Source organism: Convolutriloba macropyga, chromosome 1 (genome assembly GCF_964194025.1).
Source record: "Convolutriloba macropyga chromosome 1, txConMacr16.3, whole genome shotgun sequence".
Classification (NCBI taxonomy): domain Eukaryota; kingdom Metazoa; phylum Xenacoelomorpha; order Acoela; family Convolutidae; genus Convolutriloba; species Convolutriloba macropyga.
In genome coordinates this window covers 66140560-66168162 of record NC_134468.1, presented here as the reverse complement: position 1 = coordinate 66168162, position 27603 = coordinate 66140560, and the positions used below count along the sequence as shown (strand labels likewise).

The following is a 27603-nucleotide window of genomic DNA, read 5'->3' as shown; positions in this document are numbered from 1 at the left end:
ACTATAATTGCATGGGACAGTATTTTGATGAAACAGTGCTTCTCTGTCCGCAGATAACGTTATTTGTATTTCAATTTCGAATAATATTTAGAAAATTGCACTGAAGCAACTCTAGTCCTAATAGAAGCTCTCCTTTTGAGGTGACACATTAATTTTTACACCGTGGGCTGGCTTATATGATTAATTTTGAGTTGCTACGTTTTGTTGTTGTTGTGATGTTGCCAATATTTCTGACCTTTGTCTTCGGTTTCAGTTACGTTTGCTTTTTTAACGGACATCAAGCGATTTGTCTTTCTGCATTCGTAGTTCTAAAAACTTGAAAAGTTGCTTTTGCAATGTAGATGTTGACTTGCTTTTTTGGTTGCCTTTTTGCCACCGAAAACCAAACAGTACGTTTCCGATTCCGTGCTCCTTCGTGTGATTTTTCTTAACGCCTTGATTGGTCTTATTGGTCGTTCTTTATTTGTGGAAAGATCGCTAACACCAGAGTTTCATCTGAGAGCTCAAAATCCCACCGATTACAGAACTTACCTGTCAATGTTTAAAATGGAAGTCGCTGTATAGCCTTGTAATTTTTGAAAAAACAATGCATTGTTTAAATTTGTTTTCCGATCCCCCGAAATCATAGGGATGAGGTATGTCCAAATAGATGTTCAATCCAGCTCAGGAGTAATTCCAACATCGGTTTGACTGTAAGGTTGGATTGACATTTTCCTCGGTCGGGTGCTGGTAGCGGTCTTTCGTTGTTACAGATGCACACTATGTTGATAACAAGTTATCTTTTCTTGAGCATAGAATTGCATATCTTTTAGAGGTTGCGCAAGTTTATTTTGCGGTTTTCCACAGCCGTGGACTATGCAAGTTCTTTGTTTTTAGCCTTTCGACAGGTGACTTTGTCTGAAACAAAGAAAATACAGTGGAAACATCTAGACATGTTCTCGACGTTCAATTACTTTCATCGATTTGAACTCATAACGATCAAAAAATTGATAAATTTATACAATGGCAGATGATGCAGAGGGCCAAATCATAATCACTCCATATCTGCTAGACGAATTCCATAGACAGCTACCTGAAACTTCAGAGTTTCCATTTACGTGAGGAGTGCTACAAATCATTTGGCTATGCCAAAGTTCACTATAATTTTGTTTCATGCATTGATTCCTACGAGAAGATTAGCAGTCTAAAAGTTCGGCATCAACCTCCAGAAAAATATAAGAAAAATTGCCATTATTCTAGGTAGTTTGTGTAATTTTTCCCATATACTTCAATTATTTCACGGGTGTACTGATTCCTTCAAGAAATAGTTTAAGTAATACATTGCGGATGTGTTTGTCGTTGTTGTTATCATCATTCGCAACTTTATGCAGAGCGCATTTTTCGCCAATTGACGAGCTTTTCGTACGGCAAACATGTCTGGTGTGGTTTCGTAATTCTCTTTCTAATCAGGTACTTGCGGCCAAGGAAAATACTAGCAGCCGTGGAGTATGTAAGTTCTTTGTTTTTAGTCTTTCAAAAAGCGTCCTGGTCTGAAACCAAGAAAATGCCGTAGAAGCATCTAGACATGTTCTCGACGTTCAATTACTTCCATCGATTTCAACTCGTAGCGAGCACAAAAGCACGTTTTCTGCTTTTTGGGTGACACTGGATGTTCTTCGATTTGCTAGAGTTATCAGAATTTAATTACATTATTTTAAAAACACAAAAATAATTGTTTTTGGTTATCTGTGTATTGGAAATTTATTTTGATCAGATAAAAGAAAACTTGTTCAAGATTATAAAGTTTTTTGAATAAAAGCTCTGAAGTCAATCCAACTCATTCCTAAAATCAGTCAGTCTACCTCCATGTAGTCGATGATCCTGCAGAGGTTGCAATCACCGTTCTTTCAGATGACTAGAGTTTTTTTCCGTTGTTGAACTGAGAACACCTTCTAATTCCAGGTCAGCCTTGTAACCAAGTCGCTTTAATAAGTTGATGGCGTTTTTATTTTTTTCCTGCCAACGTTGACGTTATCTTAGCTATTGCTCTGCTTCTTGTTAAGTCAATCTTTAAGTTCTACAAGCTCAATTTCAAGTTGTTCTAAGCTTCCAATGACGCTGAGTCCTTTCCTACCCGGGTTGAGGTTTGGCGGTGAATTTTCGAAAAAAATGCGGTGAAATGCGGTGAAAAAAAATTTCCTAAATCACCGCCTATTTCCTACATCTTTTTGCCGTGAATGCGGTGAACCGCGGTGAATTATTTACATTCACAGCGTTAACCACAATCACCGCATTTCTTACAAAAATTCACCGCATTCACCGCATTTATTACAAAAATTTACCCACAAACCTAGACCCGGGTATTTCTGTACATTATCTGAAGGAGACCGCATATATTTCAGTTGATGCAAATTCTGCGTAAATTAATGTCTTGTTCGGCTCGTTTTTGCTATTTTTAGTGATTGCCACTAGCAATTTCTGGTTTTTACAGTCTATGGTGCGCACACTATATTTGGTCAGGTCTCGAAATGAACTTTCATCATCGCTAAAAGTTGACAAACTTTAGCGCAGGAATGTGATCTCTCAATTTGAAAGAATTGTAAGGAGATCACATCTAGTTTTCCTAAAAATATTTTTGTGTTAGATAATTTTGCAGTTTTCAACTCTTTTATCACAACTGACGCTTCAGTCTCAATGAAACCTCCATCTTTAGTTAGTTTGTAGATTTAAAAATTGACCGGCCAACAGTTAATTTTTAAAAATTTACCGGCCAACAGTCAATGCAAATTGTTGAGTAACCAATTGAAAACTCATTTGCTTTTGTTTCATTTCTTCCAACACACGATTTGTGCGAGCAACATGGTTTCGATATTGATTATTAATTGATTATTACTGTCGTTGTCTCTTGTCATCTAACGTATTATCATACGTCTCGTAGAGACATCAATATGAATTTTCTACTGACATCCTTTTGTTTTCTTCCAAATAGAACACTTTTTATGAGTTATCGTGGGAGACATGTGAATTTTTTGGCTTCCTCTATCACCAATGCTTTGTGCTGAATCCATCTGCCAATCAAACGTTTTCCATAGTCTGTTCGGACTTTTCAAGACTATCATTTTTATCGTCTTGTTTTGGTCACCAAATGATTCGAAGTGTTGTAACTGTTTGTGTTGCAATTTTGTGCGTTGTTTTCGTCAGGGTCGGTAGACCAAATGCTCTTGTTTTGGTCACCAAATGATTCGACGTGTTGTAACTGTTCGTGTTGCAGGTTTGTGCGTTGTTTTCGTCAGGGTCGGTAGACCAAATGTTGCGGCCGCTCAAAAACTCAGTGGAACCCGAATTTCTCACACCATTTCTGCTGCTCTCGCCAGCCTGGCTCTTCACTCTACTCCAATTGAAATATAATCTAGTGGGAACTATTGGCCCTATAAAGGACTTTGACCATAAGCTGTTTATGTTTGGAATATCTTCAGTGATGGCATATGTCCAATCTCTTGCTGAATGTCGTGAGTTTCCTATTAAATTTTCGATGCTAACATTTAATCAAAAAAAGCTCAACTAAATTATAGGTTTGTCGATTTTAAGAGGCTCCATCAGAAGATAAATCATGTACATTTAGCTGATAGTTCATCCTCTATCTATGCAAATTCAAACCACTTTTTATCCGAAAAGTGATTAAAATTCAACTGTGAAATAATGAAAAAAAAACTGTCTATTTTGCAATGCAACCCGACTAACTTTTTGCGGTTTTCCGTGCAATTTATACACAAAACGCACAATAGTCCTTTAACTCTTCACAAAAAATGGCTTGGCTGTACCTGATTAGTGGTTTGAGTTTCAAAAAAAGTTATGAAATTTTGTCATTGATTTCTCATCTTATCGGGATTTTCCTTGTGTCTTTTTTCCACGCAAAATTAAACCTCATTATTTGACATATTAATCTTTTTTTGTTTAAAACGGCTATGAGGTTACTTTTTATTATCTGTCTCTGGACATTATTTGGCGCAGCCCTACTTTTGAAATTTTGAAAATGGAATATTTAAATTTTTGGTTGCCTTCAACTCAAAAATACCGATCAGAACAGTTTAAATATCTTACTACTTCAATTTTAATTCACATGTAACGAAACAAAAGAATTTTTGTCTTTTGTGCTCTCTCCTCGGTGCTCTTTCTTGGGTGGATATTTTTGCTCAAATAAACATTAAAAAAATTGTTGTAATTGCTGAAATACTTGATGGACTGATGTTAGAATGTCGGTCAAGCCAAATCTCGTGTGACTTACATCGGGTTTATAAACTTAAACTCGACTAAGTTTTCAAAAAAAAAATTTTACAGTTTTTTTTATTTCGTCAGTTTTCTAGAGCAACTGAAAAACAACATGGCGACAATATTTCCAATCTGGACCAGCCTTTTCCTCATACTCTTCTTCACATGAAAATTGTGCAATCACTCGAAAATTGTTTCTTGTGAAATCAAAAGAGACTTATTTTTGTCACTATTGTGACTATTCATCACACAAGAGAAAATTGTGAGACTTGACATTAGAACGTTTAGAGTGAAAAATGAGAAGAATTGGGCTGGAATTCTCTTGCGCTCTTGACCATGTAACTAAGCTAAAGCAATTACCTCCAAATCAGCATAATTTATTTTTTCATATGCTCGAACTCACGAATGGGGCATTTTTTTAACCGTATCACATTTACGAGGAAACCCTTAAATTAGTAGTTTAAATTGTGCTGTTTGGATCAAATCAGCTCTGTGTCGTACGCCTATAGAAAACGAATAAAATATTCATTCAATAACCATGATTCACATGCACAAAAAACTTTGAAATTGAAGAGTTTCGAATCTAATATTAAGTGACATCCAGCCTCGTCAAAACGACAGATCTTTTATTCGACCTTAAAATCTAGTTCTGTTTGAATTAAATTGAATTCAATTTACAATTAAAGTCTCCTGCATAAAACAATGCGAATTTCCGCATTAAAATAATGCGAATTTTTTCATGTTTTCTTTGAAGAAGTCTCCTATATTTTGAAAAGCGGTCAATTCAATCTTGATCACTGCGAAACGAAATCTTTTAGCACAATTGTAATGCACATCTGACTATTGAAACTTGTTTAGATAATCTTAATGTGCTTTATTAAAAATTACGATATTTGATCAAGCCAGCGGAAGTCTTGTTTTGCTTCCAAATAATCATGCTGAACAGTGCAATAATAATGCAGACCAAATTTTCACGCAACGAAATTTTGAGCATGTTTATTTGATCAAATCACATTCTCTTATAAGATTGTTAGTAAGATAGCACGAGGTTTTTCTGGCGTTATACGGTGTTTGTTGCGCTGAACTTCTCTATGCTGTTATATACTTGTTTGGAAACCCATCGGACACATTTGTCATTTTGAAAAACAATAAGTAGCAAAAGTACATATTAAGTCTAAATGGAAAAGACTTTCGCGTGAAATTGCGTTGAATAACCTTAACTTAATTGCTCAGAGGACTACTTGTTTTCAACTCCATCCCCTAAAAGCCGCAAATTGCAACCCCAAACCAAATCAATTCACCCTCTGCCATAACACCAAAATAGCAGTTAAAGACCAAAATGCATATTAGAAAACACTCGAAGTCCTATTTGTTGCGCCATTACGCAGAAGTTTTGGTGAAATTCTAACATTTTCAAATATTAAACTTATTTAATGAGCATTCATTCAACAAATTGTTTTATGATTGTATTAAAGCTTTCCATATAACGCCACATCAGTATTCAGTTAAAACATGTTACTGAGTTTTGGAGATATTATTCGTTGTCATTTGTCATTTTACGATTATTATATCGTTTTTGTTTTAAATCGAGAGTAGATTGAAATCTATTAACCAAGAACTATGTCCCAAACGTTAATCTAGCAACCCCACGGGGTCATATGGGGTCACATTATTGGTTTTTGGACGTTTTGAATAGTATTGATCAGGCCACAGGACGGTAATAAACAGTTCTAATGTCTGTTAAATTTTCAGCGACTCGTAGTAGGGCTGTAACAGCTGCTTTCCTATCAGTTACAAGGAACGTTTTTTACCGCCCGGTTCATTATTAGTAGTTTACAAGCTGTCGGGATACTAAACGGTGCAATTCGCTTTTGTAACTTTATATCCGCTATATTGTAAATTACCATCGCATTAAACTTTGTTTTATTATTACAAAAAACTAATCGTTCAGCTTTGCTGCATATTAATTTCCACTTCTGGAACTAGTCAGTAAGTTCCAATCAACTAACCAAACATTTTTTCTGAGATTTGTTTATAGCTCCATAATTCAAGTTCAGGCTAATCAAAACAAGAGCGTTTGTTTCCCTGTAGGTTACTCACTGCTTATGCTTTTAAGAGAATCTAAGGAGTACATTCGGTTTCAGAATTGAACAGATATCAAAGAGTAGAACCCTGTTTTGCTACAAGGGGACTTGAATTATTGGACAAAACAGTGGTCCTTCGTTTTTCACTGGGGCCGACGTAGCATCTAGGTTTTTGGTTCGAACAACTGACGTCTCTGAACTGCAAATCTATCTTTCACCACCTATTAATTTCGACGATCTGATTATAAATCGTTCGTCTGGTCAAAGAAAAGAAAACTTTCGTCAACCTAATATTTAGGTGTTTAGCTCTCAGAAGTTCTTTAATTTCCTATCTCTCAAGTTACTAAAACTTTCAAGACTATATTGATGGTTAGATAAAAAAACAAGCTTCACGTTAGCAAGAGACATTATTTTACTGCTCAAGTGAGATTGCAACAATTTGCTTTTTTATTAATTTAACATTCAAACGTTAAAGTTTTCAGCTCCTTCGTTGTTGTGGTATAAGTTCTATCTGTAGCCTGCTTTTCATGTTGTATATGTCAATTCTCAACCGTTGATTGGTTAAACCCCATTATGTCGACATAACACCAAAACGTCACTTTTCCCATGCCAAAAAGGTTGTCAGGGGTTGGCAGATAACCATGTAGATAATCCATAAATTGTTACAGGTAGACGTCAGGATTTTGATGTAGAATTGACGCAAAAATCTAAGTTGTACTCCGTGTTATTAAATTGAGAAACGAAGTATGTCGACATATAGTGACTTTGCATCGCAAGCTTTTCCAAATTTGCTGTTTTAATGAAGTAAATATTAAAGCTTGGCCTTCACATCACCACCCTGTTTTTCATCACGAAAACATCTTTCCTGTTTTGTAACACAGTAGCAAGCTTCACCACTGGTCTCCTGTAAACTCCATCGTTCGTTCGAACTTTTGCTGATCGAATCACTTCGTCTGACCCTTCGATGGATTCCGACAATATAGCAGATTATAATAACCTCGCTTGCCACTGTCTTCGATTAGTTAAACGAGATCGCCTTCTATGAGGCTTTTGTTAGCTGTAGAGCGCCATTTTTGCCAGTTGTTCAACACTGGCAGATACTTATATCAAAATCTGTCTCAAAAGAGATTAGCATAAGCTTGAGTTTGTTGGTAGAGTGGTAGAGCTTTCAATGATCGACAAACAATTTTGCGCATGGTAGATGGGGCAAGGAAACATTCTTGTTGCCACAAAAAATGATTGGGGGTCAATGTTTCCAAGTCAATAACACCTGAACTCACTGGAGTCAAAAGTTTCGCAGTCAAAGATTGCTCCACAATACACGTCATAGTTGAAGTAACATCCTCGGCGACAGATATGTTCCCCAACACTACAGAGAATTTTTTATTGCAACTTGACTTACCGTTCCCATACCCCTTAAAATTTTGGAGCTGTGGCTGGGTTGAATTTCGATCGGATTTTTTGCCGCGTTAGACGTTCTTCGATCCCTTCTTTGTTCCATGCCGCAACGTTCTCAGTAAATTCTCGTTCAACTTCAACAAAAGTTGTCCTCTGTCGCGTATTTTTGTACTTGTTTTTCCTCTACATGCAATAAATCGCATTATTGCGTTGAGACAACTATCTGAATCTAACTTGGGTAGCACTTCTATGTGCACTGCTCTCACAGTTAGATATGTGAACAGACAACACAATCGTTTTTCTTTTTTTCGCCCAACCTTCACAGTGAAAGGGCAAATGTAGCCAACTCCAACATTTGTAAAGGCTGTTGAAGCATCCAAACGCTCTTGGAGTAGATCTGCCATTACTGGTGTTATCATTTTTGCTCTGAACTTTCTGTTGGTAACACAGTTGTTCTCCATTGATCGTTAGGCATTTCGTATGCCCAAGATCCACATCTTCTGCTGAACAATGATTCTGAAATGCCCTGCGCCTTCGTGTTGATTGCTTGTGTGTTCGGTTCGCAAGAAGAATTCAACTGCATGGTGTTTCCAGTGAAACAATATTGAATGTTTAGCGTTGAAGCCCAACTGATTTTTACCTATTCTGCCTTTGGCACAAAAAAGTGCCCCTCATCCAAGAAAGGTAAGAATTGTAAAAATTTTGTTGCTCTTTGGGTATTCTTTTCAAACTTTTCTCGCTGTTGTAACCAAAAAATGTTTGCTTTTGCTTTTTTTTCTTCAATGCTAATTACAAGTGTTGCAGATTTAAATTGTGTTGCAAAACGCTTGTTGTAGACTGATGAGGGTACGTTATCCTCATCTGAGACAACGACGAAGTTGACTTGCTCTGATCATTCACTCTGTGGTTGCTTTAACCAGACCAGCCCAGTAAGCCACTCACTCCTCCTGAGTTTTTCAATGCTAATCGTTCTCGGGCCAATGTCCGCTGGGTTGTTGATACCGCTCAAATGTCTCCACTGTGGAACATCAATTGTATCCAATATCTCAGCCACTCGATTTGCCATAAACACTTGTTGTTAACGATGGGAGCTGTGTAACCACTGAAGTATTGTTGTTGAGTCTGACCAAAAACTGCAAAATTTTATCTTCACTCCGTTTTGTGCTGCCATGACTGCGGCTTGCAATTCCAGTCGTGGTTTTGAAGGATGTCTCATCGGTGCTTCTTTGCACTTTACTATTACAAATGCTAAATCGGCTGAGTGTTCCTTCGGTTATGATTGTAGGTAGGCCACCGCACGCATCCTGTCTTCAGAAGCGTCAGCAAACACGTGAAATTCCATCCCTCCCACTGTATTGAACTGTCTTTGATCGATGCTTGTTTCAGCTATAATTGGCAGTTGTTTTTTATCACCTCAAGCGATCAACTTCGCTGTCTCAGTGCTGACCATTTTTAGCCCCGATTTCCTTGAGAAGTCGTCTCATGTCAACACTGAACGGAGCAAACACTTCAATGGGGTCAAATACTGAAAACACCAGTGACAGAATCTTTCTCTGAGTTATGCGTGTTTCAGTTTTTTTATTGATACCTCTGCAAACATAAGGAATATCATCAATAACCGTACATTGTAGTCCAGGAACTGAAGATCCCTCTGAGCTGGGTTCACCATCTACCTGTTTTCTGTTGCTGGTTGATTTCAAGTCCACTGGAATTGCTTCGGAAACCTCGTCAGTGTTGCTTATCCACTTTTTCAGTTCAAATCTTTTCTGCGAAAGAAGATGTCTCAATTGACTGAATATTTCAATTGCCTCTTCAAGGGTTTCTACTGATTTGATTAAATCTTCAAAGTAGAAGTTGTTTTGTAATTCTTTTTCTGCAATTGGATACAATTCTTAGTTATTGAGTCCCAATTGTTTGAGAGCATAGTAAGTGCAAGCCAAAGAGCTCATGGCTCCAAACACGTGTAGCTGATTTTCGTAAACTTGAACGAGTTGAATAATTCTCGGGCGACATAGAAATCTCGAACAAGTTCTATCCTTGCAGGAACCTCAATTCCATATCTGCAGTAGGGCTATTAGTCCTTCACGAAATCTGAAAATTGTTTAAATCAACCTATGAAATAGATCGGGTCTTGTTAGTAGCTTGCCGTTTAGGCATACGTCTTTGTGCATTGATGCTGCATTACAAACAAGTCTTATTTGGCCAGGCTTGTTCGGGTTGAGCACTGGATGGTGTGACAGATTTGGGCTTTACGAAACTGATCTTTACAACTGTATCTTTTGATTGTTGATACATATTTTCCAGGTTCGGTTCCCTTTGGATTCGTCACTCCATTGAGTACAATTGATCCAGTACTGAGTTGTAGTTGTTTGGCAGGTTCGGTTCTGCTTCACTCCATAGCACTAACTTCAAATCAATCACCTGTAATCTTTTTTGTGCTCTCTATAATCCTTTGGGCCTGCAGTTCCTTTTTTGACCGACCGACAACGCTAATTTTGGGGGCATAAGTTTGTATATCCCGCCTTTTTTGGATGCTCTCAGCCACTTTCACATCTTCTGTGAAAGCGAAATGACAAACATTTCGTCTTTTCCTTCCCGTCATGGGTCCACTGACTACACATCGTAATTTTCAACAGCGGCGAAAAAACAACTTCGTGTTCCTATCTTGTAGTCCAATGGCCTCTCTAGCTCGTAATTATCTTGACCCAGAATGATGCCGAAGTTCAAAAAGTTGAACTTTTTGTTGGGGAATACGTTCAATTAGTGAAAGCTTTGCTTCTGCTTATTGTAGCCGTGGTTTGTTGTTCCCAATGAAAATGACGGGTGTACAGAAACTACGACTGAACATACTTTTGAATGCAATCCCTTTATTTTGATGGACATTTTTTCTGTCTTCAAAGCCTTCGCTCCGTGTATGCCAGCTATGGTAAGCATAACATTGGTACCATTAAGCATAACATTGGTACCATTGGCTTGCAACCTCTCATTAACGCTTTGATCGATGAATGATGCCATTGATCCACTATCCAGGAAAACATGTTTTTAACCTGTTACTACGGCTCTGAAAGGAGACTCGAACTAGCTGAAGAAAGCTCGTCAACTTGACTGACTAATGCTGCGTTTACGTTGTCTGCGTGATTGCCCTCGTCCATTTGGTCTTCCAGTGTTGCATTCGATTGTGCGTTTCGGCACATCCATTTACACAAGCGTTGACTTTGCAATCTTTGATTGCATGCCCTTTCCCAGACGTCCGTAACATAATTGTTGCCTCCTCAGAGTGGCATAACGATCATTCACGTTCATGTTTTTAAATAGAGGACAGTTCCAAATTTTGTGTGTTTCATCGGTTAATTGGCAGTAATCGTTGTTTGTTGACTGTGCTTCCTTTACGTTTGAACTCTCACTAAAAATCGAGGATTTATAGAACTGCTTGGTTTTGTTCTCATTTTGCCGATGATCCTCCTTACTCTCCCCTGTCGGCTGCGACATGACTTTGTAAACGAATGAAACTCTTGATAATCAATTCTATAAGAGACAGAGATCTGGTCGGTCCTCAATGGTTTCATTTAAATAAAACCACAACTTCTCTTTCAGGTTAGGTGTCAACGTTTCGATTGCGATTTGCACTAGATCGCAAGTCTCCTTCATATTTGTAGTTTTTCAGAACACTGACTAAGTTACTGATGGTTGTTGAATAACTGACTAAAGCTTTTGAAGTGTGCATTCGGATTGCTTATTGAATTCGCAAGGTTTTGAGTTTTGTCTCAGCAATTAGGTAAGTTCCGCCAAACTTCCATTCCAACAAAGACCAAGCTTCACCATATAACTCTCCAGAGTAGCCCATACTTGATATAGCCGCTATTGCTTTGCAAGTAAACAATGTTTTTAAAGGGCTCATTTTGGGAATAGCACGGTTTTGAACTGCCTTCAAACATATTCTACCATTCCGGCCATGGTGGGAATAGCACGGTTATAAACTGTTTTAAAACGTATTCGACCATTCCGGCCACCCGAGTAGATATCCGAAGAGTAGACGCCGGTCCGGTAAACCGTTGAATTTGAAACGCTCGCCTCTTGGGATCTGGATTTAAGTAAGCTTTCTCGATATTTGTGGTGCCCATTTTTTTGCTTATTCAAAAGGACAGTAAAAATTGCAAAACTATCTGATTTGTCGAGCCGAGCAAGCCGAAGAGGTCCTTGCTCCTTAGAGTTTTCCTATTGAAAGGTGATTGGCTGCTTATACTAAGCACGGCACCGTCAACGAAATAAGAGTCTCATGCATCAAGTGCCTCCTTTTCGAATTCTCTCTTTAGAGCACATTCTTTTTCCAAACGGTGCAGTTCCATCTCAAGGTCCTTTAGCTTCATTTCAAATTCAATTCTTCTCAAACGCATCTCGCAGTTAATTTCTTTTTCTAGAGCTGCAGCCTTCTCTAATTTCATTGCCCCTTTATCTGAAGACGCTTTGGACTTGTTGTTCTGGTTTTTTTCTGTTGGTTCTTAACGGAGCCTTGGGAAACTTCTCCTATAGGTCTTTGAACTTTATCATTTGGCTCTAAATCCTTGCTTTGGGGAGGGGTCTCATTCTGCTGATCTGACATGCTGATCTGACTTTTTTCTGTTTCAGCTCAATCTGTTTTTTGGAGTGTTTGTTTTGTCTCCCGAGGTTGCCGTGACTACGTAACTGAGTCACAGTTTGTTTGATTTGACGCCGCCGTTTGACGCCTCTATGTCCCGTGCTTTTTTTCCAACAAAATTGCCTCATCAATGCCGTCCTATTATGCATCTCGAATTGCTTTCGTGGCTTCTGTTCTATATTAGACAGCGGATTGTATTCCACTGTCTGGGTCGGCAAGCGAAATGTAACGGCTGCTTTCTTATCAATGGCAATGAAAGTTTTATACCACCCAGTTCGTTAGTAGTGGATTACAAGCTGTAAGGATACTAAATTGTGCAGTTCGCTTTTGTTCCGCTATACTGTAAATTACCGTCGCATTAAACTTTGTTTTATCAAAACAAACAACTAATCGTTCAGCTTTGCTGAATAATAGATTGGATTGGTGGAAGTTCACAATAGATTCCAATCAAATAACGAAACAATTTTTCTGAATTTTGTTAATAACTCAATAAATCAAGTTGGGGCTATTCCAAATCCAGAAGTTTTGTATCCCTATAGGTTGCTCACTGTTTAAGTTTTTAAAGGAATCTAAGGGCTACTTTCGGGTTCAGGATAGAACACAATTTACAGACGAGAAACGTCTTTGCCATAAAGGGACTTGAATTACTGGTGAAAACAGTGGTCCTTCGTTAGTCACTGGGGCTAAAGCCATAGAGAAGACGTAGCATCTTTGGTTTTCGGCTTGAAAAACTCAATTTGGTGAACTGAAAATTTATCTTTCACGGCCTCTTATTTTTGTCAATCTGATTACAAATCGTTCGTCTGGTCAAGGAAAAGAAAATTTTCGTCTCCCTAATGCTTAGCTATCAGAGGTTCTTTATTTTCTTTTCTCTCAAGTTACTTAAACGTTCAAGACCAAGTCGATGATTAGATAAATTACAAGCTTCAATTTAGCAAGAGACATCATTTTACTGCTCAAGTGAGATTGCAACAATTTGCACTTTTATTAAATTAACATTCAAACCTTGAAGTTTTCTGCTGCCCCGTTGTATTGGTTTTAGTTCTATCTGTAGCCTGCTGTTCTTGTTGTAAGTGTCAATTCTCAACCGTGTATTGGTTAACCCCATCTATGTCGACATAACTTCAAAACTTCACTTTTTCCATGCAAAACTGACGTCAGGGGTTATTGGTTAACCATGTAGATTATCCATAGAATGTTTTAAATACACGTTAGGAGTGTGTAATTAACGTAATAATCTATGTTAAGATAAAGAGTACTCCGTGTTATTAAATTTAGAAACGAAATATGTCGACATATAGTGATTCAACTTTGCGTTGCATGCTTATTATCATTGTTGTTTTAATAAAAATAATTGGGATCCAATGTGTTTCTTCCTCGCAGTGCTTTTCATGACCTCCAGTTAAAAATTGTATGTTTTTATATAGCACGTTACTATGGAAGAAAATAGCACGTGCGCCTGGGGGTGATAAACGTTTTTGCTTACTAACCTGGGGGCCGAAACAGAATAGATCCAATAAATGTTTGAGAAAATTATTAATGATCGGCCTTCACAAAGCCGATCTTTGATTTTTAAGTTACGGTTATAAGCCGTAACAACATTAATAGGGAGCCATACGAAGGTAGCACCATGTTTAACGAGGTGCCTTATAATAAGCAAACAGTTTCACAACTGTCAGAACAGTCTCTAGTCAAGTTATAAACCAATTTTCAAGATTTTCCAGCATGGTTTTTTGTGTGTCTGCCCTCCTCCTTTTACATTCTGCGCATGGAAACGACAGTGCTGGAGTTACTAAAATCATTAAAAAAGACTTAAGCGCGAGCAAGCAGTAAAACGGCGTCCATAGGCCCTCTCTCCAAGCAGAACAAAGCAATTAAAACGAAACAAAAAACAATATAAAAGACTGTCGGCAAATTTCGGTCAATTTCAGAACTGACTGTGGAGATTTTTTTGTCGTTTTAGCCTCCTCCATTTTTTGTATTCCAAGCGTGGGACGGGCAGTTGTTGACTTAAATTATTTTAAAAGAAAACTGAAATTTTCAGCAAAAACCGTACAATATAGTTTTCCAAAACATTTTTGCGATAACAGCCGATAACAACAAATTTGTGAAGTTTCAGATATTTTAGACTTCAAACATCTCGAACCGAGGCATGTTATTGAAAAGTTTATTGGAGCTACAAACTGGTAAATCTTGTCGTTAGCTGGCCTCACCTTCAAAATTAACCAGTTTCTTCATGTTTAGCAGATGAAGTGCCCCTTTGTACACTAGTGGTGGTCCAATATGGTTTCTTTTGCCCCTTGCATGAAACACTCTTTCTATCTCCTCCAAGATTTCACGGCCCAATGGGTGTCCCTTCTCAAGGTGGATGTGTGCACCATTGAGAAGATTTATTTCATAAGATCCATTTGGGGGAAAACAGCCGAACTCAGGAAGCCTGCAAAAACAATTTGAGAATAATCGGATATATTGTATTGAACGATATTTAAGATTTTTAAAATTAGAATTGCAAAAATTTTAAGACATTAAACACTCAGTTTAGTAATTAAATTGTTTTCCTTTTAAAGCTAACGATTGAAAAAGACGATTAAAAACCATTTATCATACTTGTTTTTTGTATTTTCACGATCTTACATAATTTGCACACATTCAAATTACTACAAATTTACAATTATCTTTCCAAATGCGTATAATACGCTCTAATAGGAAAGCTTAAGACAATCCGTTTGTCATAAATTTAGGTAATCATAGTCATGAAATGTCAAACAGAATTTGAACATATTTGTTTGAGCATTTTGAACTACATTTTTTGAAGTTAGGCATAAAATTTTGACCGAAATTCAGCTGATCAATGATCAGACGAAGTAACAGCCGGTGGAGCATCAAAAAAGTCATATAAAAGAGCATTTGTTGGTTAAAACAGTGTAATCCTTTATTCGATTGTTCTGATAGATTTCCCATAGTCAGTCCCATAAAGTTGCAACGCTACAAAACGTTTCAAAGCTCAAAGTTCAAATTTAAGACACGCAGTTATCTAGCAAAGCACTGTCCATTTGCATGCCCCGAGCTTTTCGAACGTTCACGTGCGTTGCAATTTTATGAGACTTCTATATTCGTTGCTTTATGTCGTTCTTGGTCTTATACACTGTTGAATATGTTTTGCCTATGACTTGAAAGCTTATCTGCAGACTTTTTAATATATTTGTACCAATACATTCAATGTACAGCTCCCCATTGCCCAACCTACAATTCGAAAATATTGAATTGAGTAAAGAAATTCCATTTCTACGCTCCTTGCAGAAATTTTATCTCAATCAAAACTCCATTTAACTATGCCGATCTTAGAAACGTTTTTCTTTGAAAAAACATAACCGACTAACGTCGGGCGAATTGCTCTCAAACGACCGGCGAGCGGTCGGCTTCGTCAAATCCTAGCCACTGTCTAGTGAGGTTAGCTTTAGCTTGATTGAAGGGGCCTGAGATTAGGGTAATAGATGATGACATCACGCCACATAACAGCCGCTGAAGTGCGGCATCAACAAGGAGAGAAATAACAAAAGGAGACAAATAACTGAAGTGCGGCATCAACAAAAGAATTAAGGGGGGGAGGGAGGGAGGGAGGGAGGGAGGGAGGGAGGGAGGGAGGCAGGCAGGCAGGCAGGCAGGCAGGCAGGCAGGCAGGCAGGCAGGCAGGCAGGCAGGCAGGCAGGCAGGCAGGCAGGCAGGCAGGCAGGCAGGCAGGCAGGCAGGCAGGCAGGCAGGCAGGCAGGCAGGCAGGCAGGCAGGCAGGCAGGCAGGCAGGCTGGTCTCTCTTGTCGTTAGCTGGTAAATCTTGTCGTTATCTGGCCTCACCTTCAAAATTAACCAGTTTCTTCATGTTGAGCAGATCAAGTGCCCCTTTGTACACTAGTGGTGGTCCAATATGGTTTCTTTTGCCCCTTGCATGAAATACTCTTTCTATCTCCTCCAAGATTTCACGGCCCAATGGGTGTCCCTTCTCAAGGTGGATGTGTGCACCATTGAGAAGATTTAGTTCATAAGATCCATTTGGGGGAAAACAGCCGAACTCAGGAAGCCTGCAAAAACATTATGAGAATAATCGGATATTTTGTAGTGAACGATATTTAAGCTTTAGAATTAGAATTCCAAAAATTTTAAGACTTTAAACACTCAGTTTAGTAATTAAATTGTTTTCCTTTTAAAGCTAACGATTGAAAAAGACGATTAAAAACCATTTATCATACTTGTTTTTTTTGTATTTTCACGATCTTACATAATTTGCACACATTCAAATTACTACAAATTTACAATTATCTTTCCAAATGCGTATAATACGCTCTAATAGGAAAGCTTAAGACAATCCGTTTGTCATAAATTTAGGTAATCATAGTCATGAAATGTCAAACAGAATTTGAACATATTTGTTTGAGCATTTTGAACTACATTTTTTGAAGTTATGCATAAAATTTTGACCGAAATTCAGCTGATCAATGATCAGACGAAGTAACAGCCGGTGGAGCATCAAAAAAGTCATATAAAAGAGCATTTGTTGGTTAAAACAGTGTAATCCTTTATTCGATTGTTCTGATAGATTTCCCATAGTCAGTCCCATAAAGTTGCAACGCTACAAAACGTTTCAAAGCTCAAAGTTCAAATTTAAGACACGCAGTTATCTAGCAAAACACTGTCCATTTGCATGCCCCGAGCTTTTCGAACGTTCACGTGCGTTGCAATTTTATGAGACTTCTATACTCGTTGCTTTATGTCGTTCTTGGTCTTATACACTGTTGAATATGTTTTGCCTATGACTTGAAAGCTTATCTGCAGACTTTTTAGTATATTTGTACCAATACATTCAATGTACAGCTCCCCATTGCCCAACCTACAATTCGAAAATATTGAATTGAGTAAAGAAATTCCATTTCTACGCTCCTTGCAAAAATTTTATCTCAATCAAAACTCCATTTAACTATGCCGATCTTAGAAACGTTTTTCTTTGAAAAAACATAACCGACTAACGTCGGGCGAATTGCTCTCAAACGACCGGCGAGCGGTCGGCTTCGTCAAATCCTAGCCACTGTCTAGTGAGGTTAGCTTTAGCTTGATTGAAGGGGCCTGAGATTAGGGTAATAGATGATGACATCACGCCACATAACAGCCGCTGAAGTGCGGCATCAACAAGGAGAGAAATAACAAAAGGAGACAAATAACTGAAGTGCGGCATCAACAAAAGAATTAAGGGGGGAGGGAGGGAGGGAGGGAGGGAGGGAGGGAGGGAGGGAGGCAGGCAGGCAGGCAGGCAGGCAGGCAGGCAGGCAGGCAGGCAGGCAGGCAGGCAGGCAGGCAGGCAGGCAGGCAGGCAGGCAGGCAGGCAGGCAGGCAGGCAGGCAGGCAGGCAGGCAGGCAGGCAGGCAGGCAGGCAGGCAGGCAGGCAGGGAGGGAGGGAGAGAGAGAGAGAGAAAGGGAGGGAGGGAGAGAGAGAGAGAGCGATTAAACGTGAGGGAGAAGGAGAAGGAAAGAAAAGTCAGCCAACAGAGAGAACGAGAGAGAAAAGTTCCGAAGAAAAGTTTCCCAAGAAAAGTTTCCACATTCCGAAGAAAAGTTTCCACATTCGCAGTAAAGAAAGTGTTCGAAAACATTTTCTGGCTCAGGATTTTTGTCCGGTGCCCCATCTGCGAGACTTAAAAAGCTTCGTTGGCCAGTAATGATCGTTAAACTCAGAAAAGGACAAAAATATTCAAAAATTTTAAAAACAATTGCAAGTTTCAACAAAATCTTGCTAAAATTCGTGATTTTAATTTTTCAGAACACCATTCAATTGTCTCAAGAGACCATCTAGTTTGCCTATTTCAAGACTTAAACAGTTTTATTGGCTCCTAAAGATCCATACACTTGGAACATGGTAATAATTTTTCAAAAATTTTTCAAAACTTATCAAAAAATTTAATAATTAAGAGTCACTAATATAATAATAACCATTTCATTAACTCTAGAAACTACGCAACAGCTTGGTATCAAACCTCCAAGGAGGCATCTTGGCTGGAAAAACGTTAAAAAATGACAATTTAAAAAACATGAAGATTGCCAAGAATTTTTCAAAAAAATGCTAAAACACCTTAAATGTTAAAAACTCTAAAAACACTCCATTGCATCTAGAAACTATACAATGAATTGTTATCAAACTCTAAAGGAGGTTACTTGGCTCTTGAGGCCAGATAAACCTATAAAAGTACTAAAATTGTTAAAAAAAACTTTAAAAAATTGCAAGTTTTATAAAAAATAAATCGATAAAATTTGTGATATTAAAAAGTTGAAAACCATTCCATTACCACTAAAAACTATGTAGCTGCATATTATCAAACCCCAAAGCAGGTTCTCTGAACCCTGAGACTGAAAAATCTTGAATAATGACCATAAATGTAAAAAACATTTAAAAATTGATTTTTTTTCAAAAAAATGCTACAATTCGTGGTGTTAAAATCTTGAAAAAAAATCCATTACGTCTAAAAACTATACAGTAACCTACTATCAAACCCTAGAGGAGATTCCTTGGCTCTTGAGGCTGGATAAACCTAAAAACCAACAAAAATGTTCAAAAACCTTGAATAAATTTGCAAGTTTTTTCAAAAAATTGCAAAAATTCGCGAAGTTGAAATGTTGAAACCATTCTATTACCACTAGAAACTGTGCAGTAACCTATTATCAAATTAAAGAGTGGGTTCCTTGACATCTAGGGTTGATATAACTCAAAAATTTGACAAAAGTTTTACAAAAATGACAAAAATTTTCAAAAAGCTTGAAAAAAATTGTGAAAATTTGTATAAATTTGCGTGTTTTTAGCGAGCGGTTGTTCGTCAGTAGCCATTGTGTGGGGGGAGGGGGGTGCTGATTGGGGTGGCAACAGTCGGATGGGGGCAACAGCGCAGGGGGGTGGGGCAATAGTGGGGGGGTTCAACATTTGGGGGGGGGGTGTCTTCAACCTCTAGAACCGCTCTTCACACCATAATTATAAGTCTCCAAAACAGTTTGAGCTGAAACAGAGCTGAAAGGCTCTAAGAGCACTTAATGCCCGCTGGGCGCTACCTGTTTATCCCGTTTTTGAGGACGAAAAGTCAAAAGCGTCAGACGAAAAATCGGTCAAGCGAAAAATCGCATTAAAAAAGACCGACAGGACTAATATAATTGCTACAAACTTCGTTTGAGAGCAATTAAACATAGGGAAACGGTTCCAAAAACCTTCAAATCACGATTCTTTCAGCGAGGCCTTAAATTATTAAAGACATGAAGTGAGTGCCAATTTCCATCAATACTGAATGGAGTTTAAGTATGGGAGCTGAGAAACTTTTATTAGTACATAGTTTCCAAAAAGTAGGGTTTGTTATCGCAATTTCAATATTGATATTTTTTTCCGCAAAAGATTTGATATTAACGAAAAAAATCCGGTGCCAGTTTTCATCAAGAGCTGAAATAGCTTGAAGCTTTCAACTAACACATTTGATCAGTTGAAATTTTCCGAAAAACAAATCGGAGAGAAGCGCACAAACATAAGTGTGTTTATAATATTACGAATTGTTTGTTCGTTACACAGACGTCAATTGAGCTACACTTGACATACAGAAAAAAGTGTGAAGGGTATCAGAAACTTCAATTCAAAGTGACTCAACTCACGAACCCAAAGAACATCTGTTTGATGATAGATACGAATAATAACAAAATTTAGCGTAGAATATGTAAATGAAAATTATGTAAAATTCGCACTCACTTATTGCCGGCGACGTATCTTTAACAAAATATTTTCCAAAAAATTGCTAACAAAACCTCAGCGCTTTTCAATGTTTTAAGCTGAACTCTTTGCAAGATTTTCCAATGAAAAAAACTTTACTGCGGATTTAAGTGAATTTCTAACACAAATTTTAAACCTTAATTCTTAATTTTTTATAGTTTCCACTGCTTTCTGACACAATTTTCAAAACGTCAGAAAATGTCTCAAAAAATGTCACAAAAACAGCTCAGTTTTAATCCCCCGGTCTCTAGATCATTCCAGTTTTGCAAGCTTTAAGGACATTTACAAGTTTGTAGTAGAGAGGCATAAGTTGCTCCTTGCAATGCTTTGCAGCTTACTTTTTGCTGAAATTTAACAACCTATCAGCTTTTTTGTGAAATCTTCTCAAGACGCTCAACTGTTGTCTTTCAAATATTTTGAAATATTTTCCACATTTTCAGTGGTTAAATTGCGCTATTTCATTTGATTTTAAATATACAAATTTCAATTCTATTGCGTTGTGTACGTTCCAATACACATAGAAATATGCGTGGATTAGCAAAAATCCGTTTATCATAAAATTAAGTTGAAAATCTAGGATTCTCAAAGAGGTTCAGGTAGGCCGAATTTTATTCCGATTTTTTTTTTGTTGGATGATGTGGTAATTGCCAAATTACAACTGAATACTTAAGGCAAAAAATGTAAGAATCTAAGGCAAAATATCCAGGTTGAAAACTTTGGTCAAATTTGGTGAAAAAAAGAATACGTTAAGCAAAACTTAGATCATCCTATAGTTTTCCTATAAAGGCAAAACAGCAGAAAAATGGCCATTTTTACAGAAACATGGACAAAAAGCACACTTAGAGCGCTTCTGACGTCACAAATGCATATGATAAGGTCTAAATTGCGTATAAAATTCGGAAAAATGTTGTTTATCATAATATTAAGAAAAAATATATAGCAAAATATATCTGAGAGAGCAATTTAGGCTTAATTTTGTTCAAAATTTCCAAACAGATTTTTTGTATAATTTAGACCGGTATTTAACCGATCCGGTTGTAACCTTCATACGTATGTTCTGACTGGCACTTCATATACGTTGCTTCATGCCGTTTTTGATCTAATACTTTGTTAAATACTTTTTCCTATGAATTGGTACTTTGTTGTTTCTGTTATTCGGCTATATTTATAGTTCCTCTCACTAAAGCGTAACCTACGGTTTGGAAATTGAGTAAAAAAATTATGCAAGAGGTAAGTTTTATGCCCTTATCGGGCGGTTTTCAGCTTAATTGTCTCAGAGATGCGAGTCTCGGAGATGCCAGTCACAATCAACATTTATTTAAAGCACATATATTATTTTACTATTGTAACGAGAAATATTTTCATACTGACGAAAATAATTTTCTGTCAGGACATGTGTTATTCGAGTTATCAGCACCAACATTGGTACAAAATTATAAAGAGAACCAACTACAAAACCCTGCTGGAAACAAGAAGAGTTTTCGTTAAGCTTTCTGAAATCATTGGGTGACTTTTAAACTTCAGGACATTTTTAGGACCTTTTGAGAATAAGACACTGATCTTCAGTAAACATTTAGGTCCTTTATTAACTGTAAGACAAAAAATACGGTTGAATTAGTAATTCCATTTAATTTGATTAAAGCTTAGGCAGCCGGTAAAACAAGCATTGTGTTCTTCCCTGATATTTGCTATGGCTTAAAAGCAGGAGCACTCTTTGGTTAATTTTTTAATTAAATCTTTATCAACACACTAATTAATAATAAGGTATTTTTACCTTGAAAATTAACTTAACTTACCTCAACTCTTAGGGTAAATCTGTTTTTTCTTAAAAGCACCTTAGCTTTAGCTAATTTTACCTCAACCTTACGGTTAAAGTTAAGGCCTCGCCACCTTAACAAAAGCCTTAACTTAACTCTTACTTGCATTAAATTTTGCTTAAATTGTTACTTTAATCTTAGCGATAAATTAACCTTATCTTAATTTTGACTTAAGTAATTTTACAAATTTACCCTATATAGGAGTAAATTTTCCTCAAATTTAGGGCAAATTAGGGTAAATTGGGTCGTAAGTCAGGGTAATTAATTAACGTAATTTCAGGCAAAGTTAAGATAAATTTACCGCTACCGCTAAGGTAACAACTGAAGGTAAAATTAAGCCAAGTTAGAGTAATGTTAAGGCTTTTGTTACGGTAATGAGGCCTTTACTTTCAAGACCCGAGACCTTCTGTCAATAGTCTGAACTCATAAAAAACATAATCTTCAAGTTAATCAGTATTTTAAAAAAAGCACCTTTTTTCTAACATTTCTTGACGCCTATCTTGCAGGATCTTTTAAGGTTTGTGCAAGATAAGCCTTATTTACAAGAATCACGCAAGATCTTTCAAGATAATCGTTGCAGTTCATCTAGTTCATCTATATTTACGACTCAAAGATTAGTAAAGTAGGCGGGCCTGTTTTTGTTAAGCAAGCTTCAACATTTTGTTTTTTCTAAATATATAAAATTATGAACTGAAGAACGTTACAAAATTTTAAAGCAAACGTTACCTTAACTTTACCCTCACAACGTTGTACCTTAACTTTGTTAAGATGAACTTACCTTAACTTTAGTTAGTGTGAAGATTCACCGCAAAAGTAAATACTAATTGGAACATCTATTTGGCAAATTTCTGAACAAATATCACGGAGTTCGATCAAAACGATTAAATTGGGTCGGATAACAACAACCGATTACGGAATTTAAAAAAACGAGAGGACACAATGCCAACTGTACAGTTTCAAAAATACGGTCAACTGTTATGCAGTTCAGAATAAAATTCTTAAATTTATTCCGATCTTACAAAAATTCCTTCTGTTAAGGAAATACAACAGAATTTATTTCATTTGCGTTCCAAAATAACATCAAGAACATTTCAAACACAGAAAAAATTTATAGAAACTTAGAAAAATTATGCAAAATTTCGAAGTGTTCAATTTTCTCTCAACATAGTAAAAAAGTTGTTTTGTGAATTTCAATGTTGAGTTTTTGAAAGTTTTCTGGGAAATCTACTAAATCAAAAAAACAAATTTTTTGTCAATTTTTGTCAAGATTTAGATGAGCTTTAGGATCGTAGCTGAGACACTTTGTTCAGTTCTCAATTTCTAAAAAAAAATCAAGGAAAAAGAGATTTTAAAGGAACGCAGACATAAATTAGTCCAAAATTTTTTTGCTACTTTGTAGCTTAGAAAGAGGCGTCAGCTGAAGGATGCTCAACGAACACAAAAAAGTGTGAAAGGTAACACGAAATCTGGTCCCATTAGAACAAATAATTTTGGCGTCGCGAAATTTTTGGTACAAATATTATGCATTTTTTGCGCTTTTGATCTAATAGTGATTGTTGCGTTCATTGCTGCTGTAGGCTAATTTTGCAATTATGCTGGTTTCTATTATGGTCTGGCCTTATGACTCCCTATGACAAGAATGAGTTAGTTCACGAATCGCTCGTGGTTTTTTCCCTTAATGTTTCATCTTCGCTAATTGACTGACATCGCTTTGCATACTTGGGCTTGCCAGAGTTAAAAAAAACGTTGCTTCTGTCATGTTTCTCTCTAGAATATGATTTGACTTAGTATACTCACGAGCTACTTTTATAATAGTATCTCGACATCGGCAACAAAAATCTATATTATTAAAAATCTTATTATTAATCACCTCACGTCCCTTTCAATTGTCAAAACTTGGTTCACTTCACAACTATCAGATCACTACTTTACAGAATAGTTATTTGCGGCTCAAACCACACTAACGATATTCAAGTTAGTGAGTCGCCGTGCAATTCAGAAACTAACTTGTGCTAACTGAATCTACGAATTGCTTAGCAAAGAAAGATTGAGCTACGATTCTCGTGGTAGCAAAATTAAGAGAATGAAGTTTCAGCATATAAGTAGACGCGGGTCCTTGTAATCAAGTTTGAACAGACATTAATTTTCGCGGGGCAATTATGAACAATATTGTCTGTACAATAATTGCGGAGCTGTAGGGGTTAAACATGAAGGTCACTCAAGATCAAGTTGTTTAGGATTTTGTACTAAATTATTAGATGAAAGGTTAATACATAATTTTTAGCACCAAATTATAGAATGCACACTATGGTGTATCACAGAACGTGAACCAAACGTGAACCAAAAGAAAGTGGCGCTAAGTCTGCTGAAGACAGTAAAGGTTAGGGCAAATTGACGTTGACCATATAAAAATTCATATATATATATACAAAGTCTGAACTCCCTTTGTGAGTGCACAAAAAGTCTTTCCCGGGCCGAGGCGTCCACCCGTATTCCACCGTTATTAAGCGAGAATAAGGGTGTAAAGCAATTTCCACTCTTAAATAGCGGGGAAAAGAGCGTAAGAGTGTAATTTTGAGGAAATTACACTTCTTTTACACTCTTTACACTCTTTAATCCACTCTTTTTACACTCTAAAAACTGCAATCTTTAGTCGATTTTTTAGTACGGAAAAGAGTGGAAGAGTTTAATTTTAAAGAAATTACACTCTTAGAAATACACTATAATTTAAAAGAAATTACCCTCTTAGAAATACATTTAGAGAAATTTTAACTCATTGAAATGCACTACAATTTTAGAGAAACTTTACACTCTTAAAAGTGCAATTCAATTACACTATTTTAGTCCACTTATTTGAAATTTATCTTTTTTTGATCACATAAATTAAGATCAACCAAAAAATGTTGACAAAACATGCAGAACATGTGTTGACAAAAAAACGAGGTCTGTCAATATTTCTGGCAATGAAAAGACCCGTGTAAGGCTGAAAAAATTTATATCTTTTTGTTGGTTTTTAATTTGAGAGCTCAACATGATTTGCGATTGTTTAATGATTTAGGGAGCGAATTTGGTAGAATGTGTTAATTAACAAAGAGTAAATTATTTATCTGAAATCTTAACTATTGTTATAGATATCACAGGCACCGTCATGTATCTCCCTGTAATAAATCCATTTGATCCAATAACCCCAATTTGACCGAAGGCTTTGAATGAAAAAGTTTTCTTTTACATCTACATTCCGAAGGTCAAAAATATTTTCCCTTAACGAGATTGTGCGGTACCAAATTTCGGATGTATGCTGTTTTGCCCCCCCCCCAGTGCTTTTTACGTCCCCCAGCTACAAATTACAGGTTGTTATAGCACGTTACTGTGGAAAAAAATAACGCATGCGCCTGGTGACGTATAACATAATGGGGAGTAAAAATATTAGCCCACTAAGCTGGGGGGCGTACTTAACGCCAAGTCAATATCCGTTACTTTGCAAGCCTAATTCCAAGTTTCCGTATCAACACTGATTCAGTACTATGATCATAACACATTTAAGTCTTGTCACACTTGGCCAAGACATGGCAAGTCTAAGACAAGTGCGAAAATAAAGTTGCGTACGGGGATCGAACTGTCGCTCTCCCTCGCCCTAGGTGTTTGTTCTCCTTACTGCGCCACCCCGACTGTTGCAGCTTAGTCTTTTGCGCCACTAAATTACGCTTGCAAGAAGCGAATTTCAAGCGAGAAAGCGAGCAAATTATAATACTTGAGAGACTTTACAATTGCCTAGAACTGATTTATACACTTGGCGTTCAGTTACGTGGGGGGGCAGAATAGGGATCAGTTCTATTTCGGCCACAGTGTTTTTGAGTCTTTCCCATTATAGCCCCCCCATAAAAATATAGCCCCCCACTATGGTATATTTACCATGATTGGGAGGGGGGCTATAGGTTATCTGACCACTAAGCCTGGGGGGGGGGGCTATAATGGGAAAGACCCGTGTTTTTTATAACCCCCAGTTACAAATTATGTGTTGTTATATAGCACGTTACCATGTAAGAAAATAGCACGTGAGCCTGCGGGTCATAAAAGATTTATGCTCACTAAGCTGGGGAAACAGAATAGATCCCAGAATTGATCCCAATTTTTTTTTTACAAATTACGGTAAGCTGGCTGTCATGATTGCTGTATGCCTTCTTAAATCTAACCAATTTTGTTCAGCTTCAAAAAAATTTCATTGGTAAAATATATTTTTGCAAGATATTCCGGGTCTTTACCATTATAGCCCCCCCCCCCCAGCTTAGTGGTCAGATAATCTATAGCCCCCCCCCCCCCCAATTATGGTAAACATACCATAATGGGGGAGCTATATTTTAATGGGGGGGCTATAATGGGAAAGACCCGATATTCCTTCGTGATATGGATTATCGGTCATTTTTATTAATAAAAAAAGCAGTGTGTTCTGTGCTTTGTCCAGAACTTCTAGCAATAAAAAATTCGATGCTCTTCAGAGAACATGCTTGTACTTTGTACATTGACTTGGATTCACGAGTACATCCAAAATTTTTCCCGAATTCTCACGACTGGGAAAAACCTAAATCTCAACTACCGGAGTTGTTACTTACATTGTTATAGACAAAATCTCTTCGGATCCCAGTAAAAAGATCTTCCGAAAGTTTGACATTTAAGTCTTTCCCATAAGTGGAGGTCTAGACTGGGAGAAACTGTTATTTACCTTTTGGCGGATGCTGAAACCTGCTCGGCTCCCACAACGTTCGTCAAGTTCTCGAGGTTGTGAATGACAACAGAGTCTAAGTCAGAATAGAATCCTCCATACTTGTAAACTAACACAATACGTATAATGTCACTCAAAAACAAGTTTCTCAGCTTTTCATCTTGTAGAAGTTTTTTTCCTATTCCTTCTACTTGGGTACCCTTCAATTCCTTGGACACATTGACAGTGTAAAAGTGAATATTATTGGGTCTTCTGTATAATTCTGCAGAACAGTTTGATCTTGATAAATTCAAATGCCCAGACGTGAATAGAATTTGAACTCTAAGACCCGAGTTTCGAGATGCTGATTCAATTGCACAACAATCTCTTCCTCTCAAATAAGATCTTCCTGAAGTTTCTACAAAAAATATTTGCTTTTCAACCGAATTTTTGACCCCATCAAATTCAGGTAAAGATATTTGCATCTGTTCTCTTCTGAAATTGTAGAATTCTGAGTACATTGCTAGCATAAACAAATACAAAAAGCCCATTATATAGCAGAGTTCATATTTATGTCCCTTTTTATGCAGCATTGTTCGCGGGTAGAGTAAGGAATTTTCTGGTAGGAAAAATTACTAGGGCATACAGAAGCGTAGATTACGTGACTCTGCTTGAAGTCACCGAGAACTTCTGGTTTTACCAAAATCCGGGTAGCGGTTCGAGATGTTAAGCCCGAAATTTGAAATGACTTCTGCAGAGTCACGTAAACCTGCTTACGTAAAACGCGCACTATTAAAGTCAATGAATGTCAAGTTCTAGCTGTGTGTAGCAACTTCAGGGATTTTGACTTCTGGTACTGGTCAATTTTCTGCATTTTATAACGAGCACATGCGTGTTTTAAACTATTCATTGCATAGATCAAAAAGTCTGCGGTCTCA

At 37.2% G+C, this 27603-nt stretch overlaps 1 protein-coding gene across 2 annotated transcripts in view; it reads right to left on the bottom strand.

The window, feature by feature from the left end:
* LOC142350779 (lactosylceramide 4-alpha-galactosyltransferase-like) overlaps positions 1 to 27368 on the bottom strand; it is a 33916-nt gene extending 6548 nt beyond the window's left edge. The window contains exons 1-3 of one of the 2 annotated variants that reach the window (XM_075402736.1): positions 26687 to 27368; positions 14580 to 14803; positions 2996 to 3497 (exon numbers count right to left, since the gene is read on the bottom strand). In XM_075402736.1, coding sequence (XP_075258851.1) covers positions 3118 to 3497; positions 14580 to 14803; positions 26687 to 27258 — 1176 coding nt within the window. In that variant the 5' untranslated portion in view covers positions 27259 to 27368 and the 3' untranslated portion in view covers positions 2996 to 3117. Of the gene's footprint in view, positions 1 to 2995; positions 3498 to 14579; positions 14804 to 26686 lie in introns of those variants that run through there. The other variant, XM_075402744.1, reaches the window with a different exon arrangement.
* Between the last annotated feature and the right edge of the window lie 235 nt (positions 27369 to 27603).